This window comes from Falco biarmicus, chromosome 2 (genome assembly GCF_023638135.1).
Source record: "Falco biarmicus isolate bFalBia1 chromosome 2, bFalBia1.pri, whole genome shotgun sequence".
Classification (NCBI taxonomy): Eukaryota; Metazoa; Chordata; class Aves; order Falconiformes; family Falconidae; genus Falco; species Falco biarmicus.
Genome location: NC_079289.1, coordinates 97,365,007 through 97,381,535, shown reverse-complemented (window position 1 = coordinate 97,381,535; position 16,529 = coordinate 97,365,007). Strand labels below are relative to the sequence as shown.

The window sequence follows — 16,529 nt, the reverse complement described above, 5'->3', positions numbered from 1 at the left end:
AAATTATCTCAGCTGTCACTCTGATTATTTATTATTTACAGATGAATACCATAAATGAACACATAAGGCAGTATAAAAAAGTTAATAAACCTTTACCTCAAACGTTTACAGTATCAGAGCTTCAAAAGCTGCAGTAGATAAAACCTCAAGACACAACTAGATGAAGAACTGTAAGCTGAAATGCTTTATGAAATACTTGTTTTCCTGTTTTTGTCTTTTTCATGACTTGGAAATTAAATGAATTTGGATAATAAGGAGCTTTATTTAGTGAAAGAAAAGTTAATGGAAATTACATACCTCAGAAGACAACATTATTTTGAATAAAATAAAACTTCACTTTTCTGTGCCTACTCAAGAGATCATACTTTTTGCATTTGCAAAAACACACAAAATAGTATTAAACAGTACTGTGGTAACCAGACAAAAAGTCTCTCTCCAAGTAATTGCAGTACCAATGGTTTTGAATGCTCTAACTGCTTAAAATATTTAGTGACAGAGACTTTGCGGTGCCATACTCTTCCCTGGATTCAGATTATATATCATGTTTGTCCTCCTTGAGAGAAAATACAAACTCAAATAATTTGCTAGTCATCATAACTTATTAGCAATTGGTAAAAGTTCAGCATCTTCCATGAAAAACTGTCTTAGGAATTGCTGTCATGTTTCCTGAACAAAGGGTTTCCTTTTGAAGAAAATTTCTGTTAAGTCTGACAAAGATAATATTTTCTCGGTCTTGGCACAACAGGGTGAAGTGACAGTATGCGAACTGATGTGAATTTCCGTCCACACTTCACACAAATGAAGCACAGTCAGTCAGCAACCTTCCAAAGGTGACGTGCCAAAGTCCACTTTCCTCTTCCAAATTAGAGGTTAAATGTGCCTGCAGGGGCTCAGCAGGGGCCAGGAGATGCTGGCACTCCAAAAACAAGGCACATCTGAGCAGCAGTTTCTTGCCTCTTTGCCAGGCAGGGGCCACCACTTCTCACTGAGCTCCAAAGTAGTAACGAAATGTCTGTTACCACTATGAGTACCTACTTGGGGACACAGAGGCCAAGAGATACTGATTGAAGCATCCGAGTATCATTCCCAACGATTACCACCTAGCAGTGTCTTCGTGTGAGTCACCTAGCGCATCTACATTTTGTCTGGTGAACGCGGTATCTTTATAATAACCACTGATAATACCAAAGCTTCTAACAGTCAACTGAGCTGCCAGAGTAGGATGATTTTGGCTACAAAGCTGATAGCTAACTGAACTCCCTCTTGTTTGTCTGGCAATTCATGATTCTCTGCCAAGGACTGGAGTTTAGATTTGAAAATAGTAACTTTGATTGATAGAGAAGCCTTTTGAAAACACTGGCTGTATACTTTCTCCCACTATCGAGATCCCATTATTTTTGTTTATTAGGTAAGTGCATGCAGAGGTACTGCTGGCTCCCACTCTCCTTGTCACAAAGTCCTAAATGCACCCTCCACCTCCACCAGCCAGACAGCCGTCAGTAGTTCTCAAGGAGAGCAAGTGCTTCAGGGGCAGCTGCAGAGACCACAGAAAAAGAGGACTCCGGTATCTAACATGCAATCATTTCAAAACCACAAGCTCCTGAAACACAAATCACTGCCAGCTGGGAGACTATTCTGAAGAAATTTCCCTATGTGCTTGTCCTGCTCTCACAGTGTTCTCCAGAAACCCACTTTCAGCTGGAGTCAGATACTGGGCTAAAGAGACCTTCAGTATGATTTACCATGGATATTCTCATGCTCCTTACCAATGTAGATATTTTGAACAATATACTCCTGTGGCTAGCACACTCAGTAGGAGATTAAGTTTTTTGAAAGTAATGCAAATCCTGCCTGAAAATGTCACGCTGAAGCCAAAACCTCAGTGTTATCATGATATACCTTTGTGTAATTGCAATTATAGTTGTTCCAAGCAGAACAGTTGGAAAATCTTTACAAACTTAGTAAAACAACTGACAATGATCTCAGTTTAAACGAAAGTTAGTGCCAGCTTCAGCAACAAAGTGCTGTATCTGCTGAAGTGCTGCTCATGAAGAAAAGCAAAGAGAAAGCTACTGCTGCTACTGAGTCCTTGCAGTAAGCTCAGCACAGCTTGAAGGAACTGTATTTTTGATGTGACTGAAATGGTATGCTACTTAAGTATAATAAATTCCCAAAATAATACTTCTTTTATACTTGAAAAGGTTTGTGGTCACAGCAGTAATGGGATAGCTATGCCAGTCAACCTTCCTACCACAAATGTGGTTATAGCACCAAAAAATTAAGTCTAACGTATACTTACTCAGTAAGTAATTAAACCATCCATACCAGTAAAAGCACTTGCATGCCTCTGCAACTGCATCTACAGCAGGATTTCTTCTAGGACTGACTAGGGCCAAACAGCGAGCTCCAGGCTAGCACAGGAAGCCATAGATGGCAGCTGCCTGTATTGCAAGAGTAATTCTGTGTCTGCAGAAAGAGGAGGAAATGCATTCCTCAAAGTATGCATTATACCAATGAAAAGATTCTGTCACTACTAAAACAAAGACAAATCTTTTTATTAGAAACTGTCTCTATTAGTAGAATGAAGAGTGTCAGCTCTCATTCTTTGGCACTGAAGTCAACTGGTACGGTCTGGCTGTGCCCACATTATGGACTGCCTTTGAGAGAGGGTGACCACGTCCAGACCTTTTATCTGATGGGAATAGATTCAGCCTGTGCTAACTCCTATATTATGCCTGAGAGTCATCTGGGATAATTTTGCTTCGCATGGGTCAAAGGCACACCAGGGATAATGCCAGCAACTTCACAGGACAGAAGATCCATTTCTATCTCCCCCATTCCCCAAGTACCACTTACTGGTACAGAAATAATTTTCAAAGTTATTTTATTACCCAAACCCTTGCAAAACCAGAAATGGTAACAAAAATTCCTACAATACTTTGTAGATTGTCTGGCACACCTTTCTAATGAACAGAAACATGCTACTTAGTCTTTATACTCTTTTTATTCTTAAGCCCTTACAATTAGTGCTAGCAAGGGGAAAGTTATATTAAGAGAGCCTGCAATTCCATCAAAACAATGCTGCTTGCTACAATTATTTAAATACAGGCAACAATATATTTCTGCTAAACATATGGAAGCAACGTATCTCTCATACTAAAAAGAAAAATAAGAGAAACCTCTCAGAATAACACACCAAAACACCAGTTCCTTCGTGTTTCATGGTCAGGGTCATGTTTTTTGATACCAACTGAGCAGAAAATGTTTAAAAGGAAGTTTATTCGTTGAGACCCCTTACTGATACAAGAATAATGACATCTTTAACCTTTAATCCCTTTGACAACTTCAAACAAATCTCACACCATTTCTGAAGCTGGTGGCAAAACGACCCAAAACCCCACCTGTTAAAAACCTTCTGCACAGAAGTCGGCAGGTCAGGTTGCAGTCCACGTGCGAGTGAGCAGAAGGTGAGCACCAGACAGTGAATGAGAACTCACCTTTTGAGGATCGGAAGTGCTTGCTGGGGGCCGTGAAGCCTCTCGTCCCGTGCACGTTCACAGCTGCCACACGGAACTGGTACCACCTGCTTGCTCGGATGTCCGGCAGCCGAACCCGCTCATCTGTAGTCTGGTGGGGAAAATGTCATGCTTACACTCATTCTGACACGGCGTGTCATGCTGTCACCTCCCAAGCAACACCAGTGAGTCAGGCTGAATATGCAACAGTGTCAGGAGGCTGCACGCAACGGCCTCACCTGACTGACCATCATTGCACTGCAAAGCATTTACAGCTGTGAACAAAATCATATAACCACCCAATTTTACAGTGCATTGCAGGTCTCTTCTGGAAAAAGTAACATTTAGAACTGGGGAAGTGTTAAAATTCACAAAATTAATTTTCCGTTTATCACAACCTTCAGCAGTGTATAGGGCCTAGCTGTTCAGGTGTTGACATTTCAGGAAACTCATTGCCCCAGGTCACAGGACTGATTTCTCCAATTCTCAGTTCTGAAGGGAATCAGGGATCCAAAATGGCTTCATGAAATCCTGCGCTGTGAGAAGCCACCTTTTCTGGCTCATAGGAAACACAAAACCCTCAGGTAATGAATGTAAGCTTCCTTCAGATCTTTGGCACTTATGTCAAAAAGACACTCGCAGCCTTAACTCTTGCCTGCAGACGTTTCTCAGGTCATAGGAGATGACCTTTTCTCCAACAACACCCACTGAGACTGCCAGTGTCATGAGTTCAACTTCCAACTTCTGTGGAGAGTGCCTTAACTGCTGAAATTTGCAGTTAAGCATGAATAAGCATGGATGCACTCTGAACCTTCAGTAGGAGGTGCTTTATGTGATCTTATTCTGAGCCCTGCTTTCCTCTATGGTTTTTTTTCCCCCTTTAAACTTTTAAAGAGCTGTCTTCTCTGCTGTTTTTTATTTTTCCTAAGGTATAAACACCAGAACTGAACCCAGTCTCCCAGTAACCACTGAATCACTGCCAAGTACTGAAGATGTAACATTTTTGTAAACTCATCAGAAACTCATCTACTTGTGCATTTTACTTTTTCAATTACCTCTCAATTATCTAGTTTTCAATTTATTTTAATATGTCATGTTTATTGCATTTTAATTTAATTCTTTAATCAAAATAACACATGGACCTAAACCAAATGTCCTGAATATGTCTAAATATACTATACAATCATTGCTGACCAAACATGCAAGCTCATTAAAAATGTAGTGACATCAGTTTATTTTTACAAGCTCCGTTTTCTATAGCTTCAAACCCCTACCTTCCCCGTATAGGATTCAGTGTAACTTGCAGTGATGCCAAGTAGTTCCCAAAAAAGGTACAGCATAATTCCTGCTTTTTGCTCCCTTTCTAATTTGTGTAAGAAAGTAGCTGCTGCCAACCTAACTCAGATAGCCAGAAATTGAGGATGTTGCTTCAGCTCTTCAGCAATGGTATTTTTAGAGCCCTGACAAAATTTGTAGGTGTTATCCTGCACTTAATCTCTTCATCTGGTGAGAAGTAAAATTTAGGGAAAGGTATCTCGTTTGTGTGTGCATGTAAAGACAGCCTTTCTAAACTGCACTAGTAACTGCTCTCGGACTGGTGTTGCAGACTTTGAGCCCCTCACATATCGCTGCTACTAAGAGTCCTTCTCCATTCAGACCACTATATTTGTCTTTTTAGCTTAACCAGGGGTAACAGTCCCAACACTTTCATTACCCACCTCATCTTCTTCTTTCCTGTTTTTTAGCTTTTATGTTACCTGTAGAGTGAATTATCTCATCCAGTAAAGGGGTTCCCCTAGGGAACAAAACACCTATCTGAACCAACTTCTATAATAATTTTCATTTTATAGAGCACTCAAATGTGCTACTTTTCTCCAGCATGCAGACCCACATATTCAAGAATTTACAGACAGGACAAGACAGTGAACTAGAGGAATATAACCTGTTGCTAGATTAACAGAAATAATTAATTACAGGCTACTTCTGCAACCGAAATCAAGGTCAGGACCAGTATCTAATGGTAATTAATTAGTTGCAACACTGTGTGTTTTCAAAAACAGATTTGATTAATTTAGTTACAAGGAAAGAATAATATGAATAGACTTGACCCCAAATTCCTCAGCTAAGGAATCTTGTATGACATTTGCATCAGCTCAGCTATTCTGCTAGGACTGATTAAAAGAAAGGATTTCAGTTGTGTCAGTCTTCCATGGCAATCTACTGTAAGATCAAATAATCTGACAATCCATATCACCAACATTATTTTAATTTAGGAACATGCCTTGGGCCTATTACTTTCATCATTCATTTTGTTGGCAAACCTCCTCTTAAACTCAATGGCATGCAGGAGGTGTATCTGTAACTCCTGCATTTACGAACTACTTTGGCACCTCTAAGCAACCTTTACACAGATTTAATTCATTTCAATAGAGTTAAATACTACTGAGATATCTTATACTACCTCAATGGTAAATGGAATTTTTTGTTTAATTGCTTTAGTTTAGTTAGTTCTCACTACTTATATTTGGAGCTAAGATCGTAATAAGTACAGTCCTTTCAATATCTGTTTTATATATTAATGCAAGCCCACTAAATGGTATGCTGAGCGGTATTAAGTAACTAATGGTTGAATTTCATCACACACCTAAAATTCTGCCTGATTATGAGAAAAATTAAACCACATTTTTATTGATTTCTTAGAATTCTAGTGTATTTTTTAACAATCATAAATAAAAGGCAAATCAAAAAGATCACCTCTCAGATCATTACAGGATCATAATTACTGTTTATTTTGTCTATGTATTACCCGTTTACTTAAAAGAACAATGTTTTGAAGCTAACCTCCAAACGTAATAGGTGTTTCAGCTGGAATAAAATGAGTCCTCAGATAAAATCACTGGTCAACCTTCAGCACCATCCAAAGTTCAATGAAGATAAGGGAAAGTCCCCATTAATTACATTAGGATACAACTTTATATAAAAGCAGTACATAATCGCAATGACATAACCTGGAGAATACAGAGAACAACCTGACACTCCTCAGGGGTGCATTTCAGGTCCAAGGGACAACAGGCCATCTCCAATGGACAGAAAGAAGAAGGTGGTTGGGTTTTCTGGGGAGAATTAGGATGAGATTTGCCCAGAGCTGCCCCATTTAGGATGCACTGATAGTTCTACTCCTCTCCCAGCAGCCCTTAACTGTTTAAGCCCTGAGCCCTCTGTTGAAAGTAAAAGTAGTTCCCTCATCCTGTCTTTCAAAAAGTGATTATCTGCTATTGTCTTCAATGTACCTACAGAAATATCCCCCTGTTTCTCATACAACTGACTAATGATTAAAGTACTTACCCAGAGTGCGGATGACCTATCTTCAATCCCATCTGAGAGGCTGGGAGCAAATACTCCCTAGCATCTTGGTTACTGCATGCTAGTTTGAATTAGACCATGTCCTACATTCACAGGCAAAATTGTTCCTCAGAGACAGGAAGGCTGAAAGTTACAACTTCTTGTAAGGGAAAGGTGGCATTAGTTAGGATGTGGAAAGAGAAGATAAGAGAATATACGATCCAGCAGCATAGCAGTTAGGCCACTCAAGATTTGATTCTTGTGTTGCCACTCCAAGGTGTTGGTTTTTTTTCTGTCTCATATATCTATACCTATGTATATATGTAAAAAATGAAGGTCTTTGTAGCAAAAAATGGTACAGACGGCTTCCCCCCCGTCCAAGGATTACACTAATCAGTGGAAACAAGAGAGGACAGCATCACTCTGTTGAGTTCATAGCTTTATACCTTCTTTTGAAAGAACACACAGTGATAAAAGAATTTACAGTTCAGACAGTGAAGGGATACCATCCAGGATATTAGAAGAGCTCAGTTTATGCTTCCTCTGATACCGAAGAAACCTGACAGTGCTGCATCCACTGCTCAACCAAAGGACAGCAGACCTCCCATATTTCATGTGAATGCGATCCCACACAAGCTCGTCACCCTCTAAGAATGCTTAACAAAGCAAGCCCTTCCTGGGGGATAAGAAAGAAACCTTTAGCGTATAGGATTGGTGTTTAGCTCCAGCAGGGATTTGTCATTTGCCACAGGCTGAGAAACTTCTTGTCATCCTCAGAACCAGACCTTTAGGTGTCTCACAAACTTTTGTCCACAGAATTTAGACAATTCCAAGGTGAAGCAATGGTCTGTCACAGTCAAACTAGTCCCTTCCTTCTTTCTGCCCCTTATTTTTTTTTAAGAAAGGAATAAACTAATAAGTAAACTTCACTGTTGTCTGCCCATATGCATACATACATATTTATGCGTGTGTGTATAAACATACACGCACATGTGCGCAAACACACACACATACTTGACATCCATTCAGAGAATACAGATGTGTCCTGTCTGAAAATAACTGATCTGGCAGCTTTAAATTAACTTCATTAATTAGCTTAACAAGATTAAATATCTAAATTTCCAATGTAAACAGTAATACTATGATTTTTAGAAAGCATTAATACCAAAGAGAATGATAAGTTTTTTTTCACAAGATACACAGTATTCTCATGGGATAGTGCAGCAGGTCCTGCTCAGCTGGTTACACCTTACAAAACAGTAGTGTAAGAAACTTGGCGTAACTGCTTAGGACACGGTACATCATGGCTAACTAGACTAATTAGTATCTTAGTTCCCATAGTTTTTATATTAACCAATGGAAATTAGTCAAATAGTTAATTATGTCAAGTTTTCCCAAAAATGTGCAGTAAACAACTAAAGTTAACAAAATCCCTTCTTCCTGAAGTGAAAAATAACTACAATAGTTTTCAAAGTGTTTGCTTTCTTTATATACTTAGAGAGGTAAATAAATAACTTAGTTATTTAACTCTCAATAGATTGAGCTTTCCTCCTTAAAAAGGAAACATCAAGAAAGACCTGATGACACACACAATCCAAAGGAAACAAACGTTTTCAAAATTATTTTTTCAATACCAAGTAAAAATTTACGTGAGACATGAGAAAATACTTGAAAATGAGCTCATTTAAAGGAAACAGAAAACATTTTTTTTGAAAAGTAAACACCTTAAAGTTATTGAAAATTATAACCCCATTTCTTCTTGGACAGATAATAAAAATAGAATATCGGATGAGGAACTCTCGTAAAATATTATGAAATTTCTTCTAAGAAGATGCAAACAATAACTTTGCATGATTACACTACATACGAGCATAGGCACAGTGAAATTCACGTCTTCACCCTCAGCCTTTCCTCAGCTGTTTTCTGCATGCTCTTTAGCTTAAGTTGCAGAGTAATGAAAAAGCCAGCATCATCCCTGGGCTGAAACGCCCCAGGAGTTCTCAGCTGAATGGCTGAGCTCTTTGCAGCCTTTGCCTATAATTAAGGTCCCATACCCCAATGTTTTGGAATCATACAAGAAAAAATCTCCATTATACAGACAAGAAAATCCCAGCGGCTGTGCACACAGTCACTTTAGTCAAACTGGATATCCATCCTTGCTGCTGATATTGCAGAATAAATTCTATTTGCATGCAGCCACACTTAACTAATTTGACTGCCTGGTGGGATGTCTAAAACTACCAACACCATGAAGGTACATTACTCAACAGAGACAGAAATTCTGATTACTAGCACCCCTCAAGGGTGCCCAGCCCGTATGTCCCATAAGGTATACACAGTTCACGAAGCCAGTCAGGCATCCTGAAGCTTGTTCTAAACTGATGTCCCCAGTAGGGTCCCATCACACAACCAAACACCCATCTCTTGTGATGCAGAAGGGACAGCGAAGTTCTCAGAAAGGTGTCAGTTGGAGAAGGCTTCTCCTGCCACAGTGATTAACTCAGCCCCTTCTGCCCACATGTAACAGACCCCCAGGAAAGGCAGCTGTCAAGGTTCTTATTACTCTTGCACAGGAACACATTTCCGAAACACTCCTATCCACTGCAAGAAGGCACAGGTTCGTATAGTGAAGTACATATAGTGCATGCTTCCCGAAACGTGCGTGTCTCTTTCTGGGATGAGAAAAACCACAGCAGCGTGCTACCTCTGCAGTCTGGATCCACCAGCCAAAAGAGTTGGGCTTCTACAGTCTAGCACATATACATGGTACGAAAACAAAGAGAAGTAATTCAGATCTGGCTCGTTTTGGCTACATGGTATTTCCCTGGTAGCAAAGGCTGGAGGTTGTTTGCTGAATACAGAGAATGCAGACTGAAGACCTGTACCTCTGCTGAAAGATAATAAGTAAGTCGCTGTAATTTTACCAGGTTTGGAGGTGTGCATGTTCCCTTGGGCTTGCACAAGTAGGGTTTCATGCCAGGCTCTGCTGCCTGCGACTTTTTCTGAGCAAGACTCTAACATATTGACAGCCCCCCGTAGCACCACATTGAGGTTAAGAGCTGCACTTCTACTTGAGTGCTCAGTTTCACAAGCTTGACATTATTTTAAGATAGATTTCCTACACAATCTGAATTGAGAATGAATACAGATTGTCACAGAATTTAAACCCCTTTATTTTGTGGATGGTTCTATTTATTCTCTCTTTCCTTTTTTCCCTAGCCATAACGACATTTTGCAGATCTTTTCAAAATCAGCATTTTACTTTTCTTGTCAGCAGGGATGAGGGTGAAGCAGTTAAGATAAATGATTGGAATTCTGCCATCCAGGTGGACTGTCAGCATGTTAAAAAACAGATTGAAACTGGGAAGGAACTAAGTGAAAATTTATGCTCTGTTGGCTGCTTCTCATTAAGAAACATTTGCTCATGAATCTTACATTTTCAGTCTGGATTGCAGTGAGTGATAAGAGCATGACATCATAGGCTTTTCCGCCTTGGGAGGGTCACATGAGAAAAAAAAAAAACTTTACAAGAAGACAGCTTTTAGTCTTTTTTCACTCTGTGTTTTATTTCAAAAATTAAATAGCTGTTTCACAAATGTAATTTCTTATCTTTCCTATAAGACCCAAGCCATGCACTGGAACTGCGCACTGAGTCCCACTGACCTCAAAAGAGCTATGTCTCTTACGTGCTTCCTTTAACGGATTTTGGTATCTAATTCTGCATTTTTCAAGAGATTTGTGGCTTTCAGAGACTTTGGAATTCACATCTGAATAGATCGTAAGTACGTGCTTACAAGTAATTGCCACTTTACTGGCCTCATGGAAATCAAGCCTTCAGTTCTATCAATTTTTATCTACAATGAGCAAACCCACAAAATAAACTCATTTTGAAAACATAAACCTCTGAGTAGTTTTTCTTTTGGGGACAAGAAAACCATTATTTACCTTTTTACTGATATATTCATGCATTTTTTTATGAAATCATTGTCAATACATACCAAAAGCATTTGATGTTTCTATAACTGAAAAACTGGAAGTGAAAATACAAGTTCATTTCACCTCAGTAAATCTAGCAAACACTTCACTGAGCAGTAAGCAAAGCCCTGGAGATCTGGGTTCTGTTTGCAGCTCTGTTGCGACCTGGAGAGAAACCCTACAAAGGGCTCCCTCTTCATAAGCCTCCCCCACCTGTAAGTGATCTAACTCTGATCTGAAGAGGACCTTTATTTAGCTCATGGTCTGGAAGCTAGGGATTCATATTGCTTCACAAAGAACTGACCTGTGCCACAGTTTGCCAGTTAGTAGCATCATCCTCACTTGGATGGATTCCTTGATTCCACCTCCTCTGAACAACATAGATCACAGGCTCAATGGAAATATTGAATTTTGAAGACCACTTCACCTCCAGGTCTCCTGACTGAAGTTCTATGAATTTTAATTCTTTCCGGGGTTTCAGTGGAACACCTGAATAGGAAAGTGCAGACAAAATATATGAGTAATTTGCAAGATGCAATTAAACCATATGTAGATGAAGCTGTATTAAAAAATAATTTAAACCCCCCCCCCCCCCCCCCCGAAACAACTAGATGAGACAAAAGGAAAAAAGAGGGGAATGGATAGGCTGGTGAGCATAGGAGTTTCAGAAGTGCTCATAACTGACCTATCTCTGTTAACGGCAAAGTTATTTTTAAAAAAATCTTCAGAATTATTTATTTCACTTAAAAACTAAATGATATGTAAGTTTTAAGCTAAAACTGATCTCACAGAAAACACCTTCCAAATATGCTTTGATAACTTGGAGAAAGACACCTTTGATCCCAAGCGGAATCAGTCATACTAGTTCAGTTTTTCACCTAATTTATGACAGAATGACAGAACTTCTACACCACATAGTGATCCATTACACCACTTCTCCATCCTTACCATTAGAAAGCTTTCTCACAACCCTGTTTAGTCTCCTCCACCGCATCTTGTACTCGATAACTGTCCACGATGTTCACGGATCATGGAGAACAGATTCTTTTTCATCTATGGAGGAGCCTTTCATGTACCACAAGACTGTCATCATACCTCTGAATGTTTTCTTCTCCACTCTAGTAACCAAAGATCATTCTTCTTTTCTTTTAAATCAGTGTTTCTAGACCTCTGATCATTCTTGCACTTGTGTCTAGAAACTCTATTGACCCACAGCCCTTCTTCAGAATCAAGCCTAAAACTGGACAGAGACTGTGTCTAAACTCTTACAGTGTAGACTAGAGAAGCAGTATTATTTCACACATCTTACATTAAATTGATACACTTAAGAAAGCTGTTTGCCTTCTCCTTGGCAACATGATCTTATTGATTCACATGCAGCTGTATTTTATGATGTGTCATGCTACACTCTTCCCTAAAGAAATAGGAAAGGTATTTTCAAGGCATCTTGGAATAGGTATATCTAACATATACTGTCCAACCGTTACATTTCAGAAACAAAGACATCTTTCTAAAATTTTACAGTAATTTCTCGTTATACAATGATACTGAAGGACAGTTATTTCTGTTGTTCCTACTGCTGGTAATATCACTGTTTTGAAATCATCTGCAGTAGCTTAAAGGAAAAAAACAGCTCTTCAGATTTGGCACCTTTTGATTAAATTGACAAATCAAGTGTTAGATACATTTCTCTAGACAGACTTTATGAAATCAAATATTTGAGTGCACTGCATCTTGCCACTTCAGGATATGTCACAAGATTTCTATGCTGATATATAAACCTTCTTAGCAAGTTACCATATGCACTCTAGTTATTTTGTCATTTCAGTGACTGTCCACATGAGTCCAGCATAATGTGTTGGTTTGGTAAGTTGTTTCCTACTCAGTCTGCCACAGATAACAGAGTATCAAAATTTCCTTAGGTGAACAAACCGCTTTTCGATTTTAAGAGGTCTTCTCCTAAATCTGATTATCCAATTAGCTACAGGTAAATAAAAACTAACTTGTAGCCCTTGAACAAACCTAAAATCAACCTGTGGAAAATCCAGTATTTAAATCTGGTTATCACAGCAGTTTAAACTCTAGATACCCTTCAGCAGCCTGCAGTCTTAGTCTAATATAACAAACATCACAGAACATGTCAGTTCAGATTTCCACATTTGAAAATCCTTCTTTAATTAAGACGTACAATAATCCTACAATTTGCATGTTAAGAAAACTTCCATCTGCTTCGTATTAGGGGCAGTTGGATTCACTTGATTGCAAGTATCTCGGCCTCTCCAGTGTTACGTAATTGTGTGCAGATGGAGCACAGCAGCACAAACAGCGAGAGCACAGCACAAGTGCATTTTAAAATACTTTTATAGAACCAGCACCATCAATTTAATATCCAGATGTGTAGATTCAATTACTCTTCAATGTGCTTTTTATTATGTAAATGGTCAGCCCTTTCATCATGCTGGAACAAATTAGTCCTCTGAAGTCTGTGGTGCTTAACTGAAGAATTCAAATCACTGATTGCTGCATGTTATCAATAACCCAGCCCAGGAAAAATGTTTCTAAAGGTATCTTTCAAACAGTACATGCATCTCCATGCCGTGAAAACACAAATTGCACATTGAACCACCATAAGAATCTGATCTTAAATGTTGATTCTCTAGGAATTCAAAAAACTTCCATGGAACGATTTCTGACAGTAAAGGGTATATTCATGGCATCAGTACAATTGTAAACACAGTTGTTCAAAGACTCAGAGATGTGCAAAACTGTACACTATTTAATAGAAAACTGTTTTTCTCTAAGCATGAGATGAGCCTTTAAACTGTGGGTGACCATCAGGCTCCCACTATCCTATTATGATATTTTCAATACTATCGTACACTTTAAATGTCATAATCATCTCTTCATAATTTACTGTGCCCAGATCTGCAGTTTGGTCTGCTGCATGGATTGCTCCCTTACACGTTTCAGACAAAACTAGTTAGGCTGGTAGAGCCAGCATGAGTTCTGAATCGTTGTTAGAAAGAGGTCCTGGAAAGTTCACACAAGTAGGTGTATCATCACATCTGACAGACCACTAACTTCTGAACAGGAAAAAAGGTGATAGGTCATTTTTTCATGTGTTACCAGCTGACTGTAGAAAAATATACATGTCCTTGTCCTTACTTAGGTGTGCACATGCGCACATCAGACAAAGTGAACTTGACCACGCATTTCCCTTTCTCTTCCTTCCTTTTTCTTCTGCGTTTTCAAACTGTTTTATTTCAAAGTAGAGATACTGCTCCCATTTCTATCTCTAAAGTATTAAATCTACATTAGGCACTTACTATTACTTGTAACATTATTATGTCCGTATAGAAAAAAAATAATTAGGTAGGCCATGGAGAAGGGACACTTTCTGAAGTCCTTCACTAGTTGAGACAATGTAAAGGAGATGATAAGGTAGGTGACAAAAGAGTAGGAGTAAACATCTGATATCTCCAGTAAAGGGAAATAAAAATGGAAAGATTATGGAACTGATTAGTAATACGCCCAACAGAGATGAAAAAATACAATGATAATGGACAGTTTGAAGATTACAGTGAATGCAAGCCAATTAACAATTATGATAATGAATAACTGGACTTGTTATGTTAATCCAACAACACTTGCAATACAAGACTTTCGTGGCAGCGTACTTATATTAATATTCTTTTATGACTGGGCTTTAGCAGTCAGTACTAGAGAGGAAATCCAGTTTGTAAATCCAGCAAATCAGATGAGTATTTATATTATACCTGCTGTTGTAACTTATGTCCAGAGCTTGATCAACAGTAAAACTATAGTAACTTCTGCAGACTCTTAGATTCTTAGATCTGAGTTCATTTTCTAGCTGTGAGTGCTGTCAAAATCATAAGAATAAGTACTAAACTTATTCACTAGATCTTAGTCAGGCTTGCAGAGTTTGCCTTTCCTTAGTGACAGGAAGGTCATTTACCCCTGGAGGAAATGAATAGCAAGCCTGCTCCGCTTCTCTTTGTCCTTTGTTGCAGAAAGACAGGTTGAAGAGCCTAATTAGCTGAATTCATCAGCTGAGAAGGCAGTATAGTATTGGGCTTACCCTTCCTCTGCAAGACAAATGCTCTTACAAGCAAGCACGTCCTGCAGATAGGTGATAAGATGTTAGAGAAGGTTAGCTCTGTTCCTGTATAACCATGCTGAACAGTAGTAGACTTTCCAGTGTTCAGTTGTACAACGTGTCATATCCTGTGTCCTCTCCAAAAGCATGTCATCTTGTTTCCTTTGTTTGTTTGTTTGCTTGCTTGTTTTGTTTTTACCTTTTTCAGCAGTTACATTTACCGGAATGCTTTGCAGTTCTGGTATGGAAGCTGACCATGTAAACCATTACATATACAATCCAAATGCCACTTTATCACTCCGGTCATTTGTCTCAAGAAGACAAAAGAAATAACTAAGTGATCCATTTTAATAATTTTCATTTTGAAAGGTGCTGTTTATAAGAGTGCATTAATTCCTTATAGTTTTTAAGGGGATCCTCTGAAGTATCTTGGAAGCATGAGAATCTCCCTTCTGCACTGGATTTTTGGAACACAGTATTGCCTGCTGTTCAAAATATCTTGAACACTATCTTCATCGGTTTTATTCTTACTCAACCTATATGACTTCTAGATCAGAATTTCTCCATTGATGTAAATAAATAAGACAGTGCTTCCTGACAGCCCACCCTGTACACTGAAAGACAGGATTCAGAAGTCACAGCACAATATTTCTGGCATACATCTCATCACTAGGGAGATTCAAAAATATGTACCAACATTTCAGTGAAAACAACAAACTTAAAGATAAAATCACGATCTCCATATACTTTACCATTTTTCCATCTACAGATGGAAGTAAGTCTGGAATCAGACCTAAGCCTGGAGCTCAGTTCTGAGTTCTGCTGATTAGAGACCACACAGAAAGCCCACGCTATCAGAATAACTGATTAATATTTATTTTTTATCACTGAAGTAAGGAGAATGGATTTCTATCAAAACATTCCAGCTCTGTGGAACAAGAAAATGCCTTTCATAAATGCTCATTTTTCTGCATTAGGAGCACATTTTCAGAATATTTCCAATTATAAAGCTTTTTTAATTGCAACATATTAAAAACTGGAGTTTGTCTAAGCAAATCATTTCTTAGTCTGTATTTTCTTGCTGATGGATGAGAAGGAAAACCTTTTTTCACAGAATATCAGGACTCAAATAAATTATAAAATTTTGAATAATATTGCCTTAGTTTTAAATAATGATTTAACATATATGTGGTTATTATAATCTTTCTCTAGAGGTTTTTAGGTCGTTAAGAACACCAATGCCAAATATATTGCATTGATTTGTTCTTTTACCAGATTATTCACACTTCCTATTTGGTAGTCCTACCTGCCTGGCTTACAAACATAAATGTTATTTCTGATTAATAGACATTGAACTATTTACCATTAAATATTTTTCTGCTGCATTCTCTCTCATCTGCATCAAATTAAGTGAGATTTCACCTAAGTTGGCAAGTTTGTTCTGCTTAAGATGATTCATAATAGCCACATGTTTACATTCCACATATTTCTAAACATGGGCTTCACAAGGGGAAAAAAATTCAACAGCAATATTTTTCTCTGGCTTTCCACCTTTTCAGTGTCCAGCCACATTTCTACAG

The 16,529-nt window shown here is 38.5% G+C and overlaps 1 protein-coding gene across 1 annotated transcript in view; it reads right to left on the bottom strand.

Annotated features, from left to right (window-relative positions):
* ANOS1 (anosmin 1) overlaps positions 1 to 16,529 on the bottom strand; it is a 140,183-nt gene that overhangs the window by 43,957 nt on the left and 79,697 nt on the right. Inside the window, exons 5-6 of the mRNA XM_056329198.1 lie at positions 11,137 to 11,321; positions 3,498 to 3,627 (exon numbers count right to left, since the gene is read on the bottom strand). Coding sequence (XP_056185173.1) covers positions 3,498 to 3,627; positions 11,137 to 11,321 — 315 coding nt within the window. The remainder of the gene's footprint in view (positions 1 to 3,497; positions 3,628 to 11,136; positions 11,322 to 16,529) is intronic.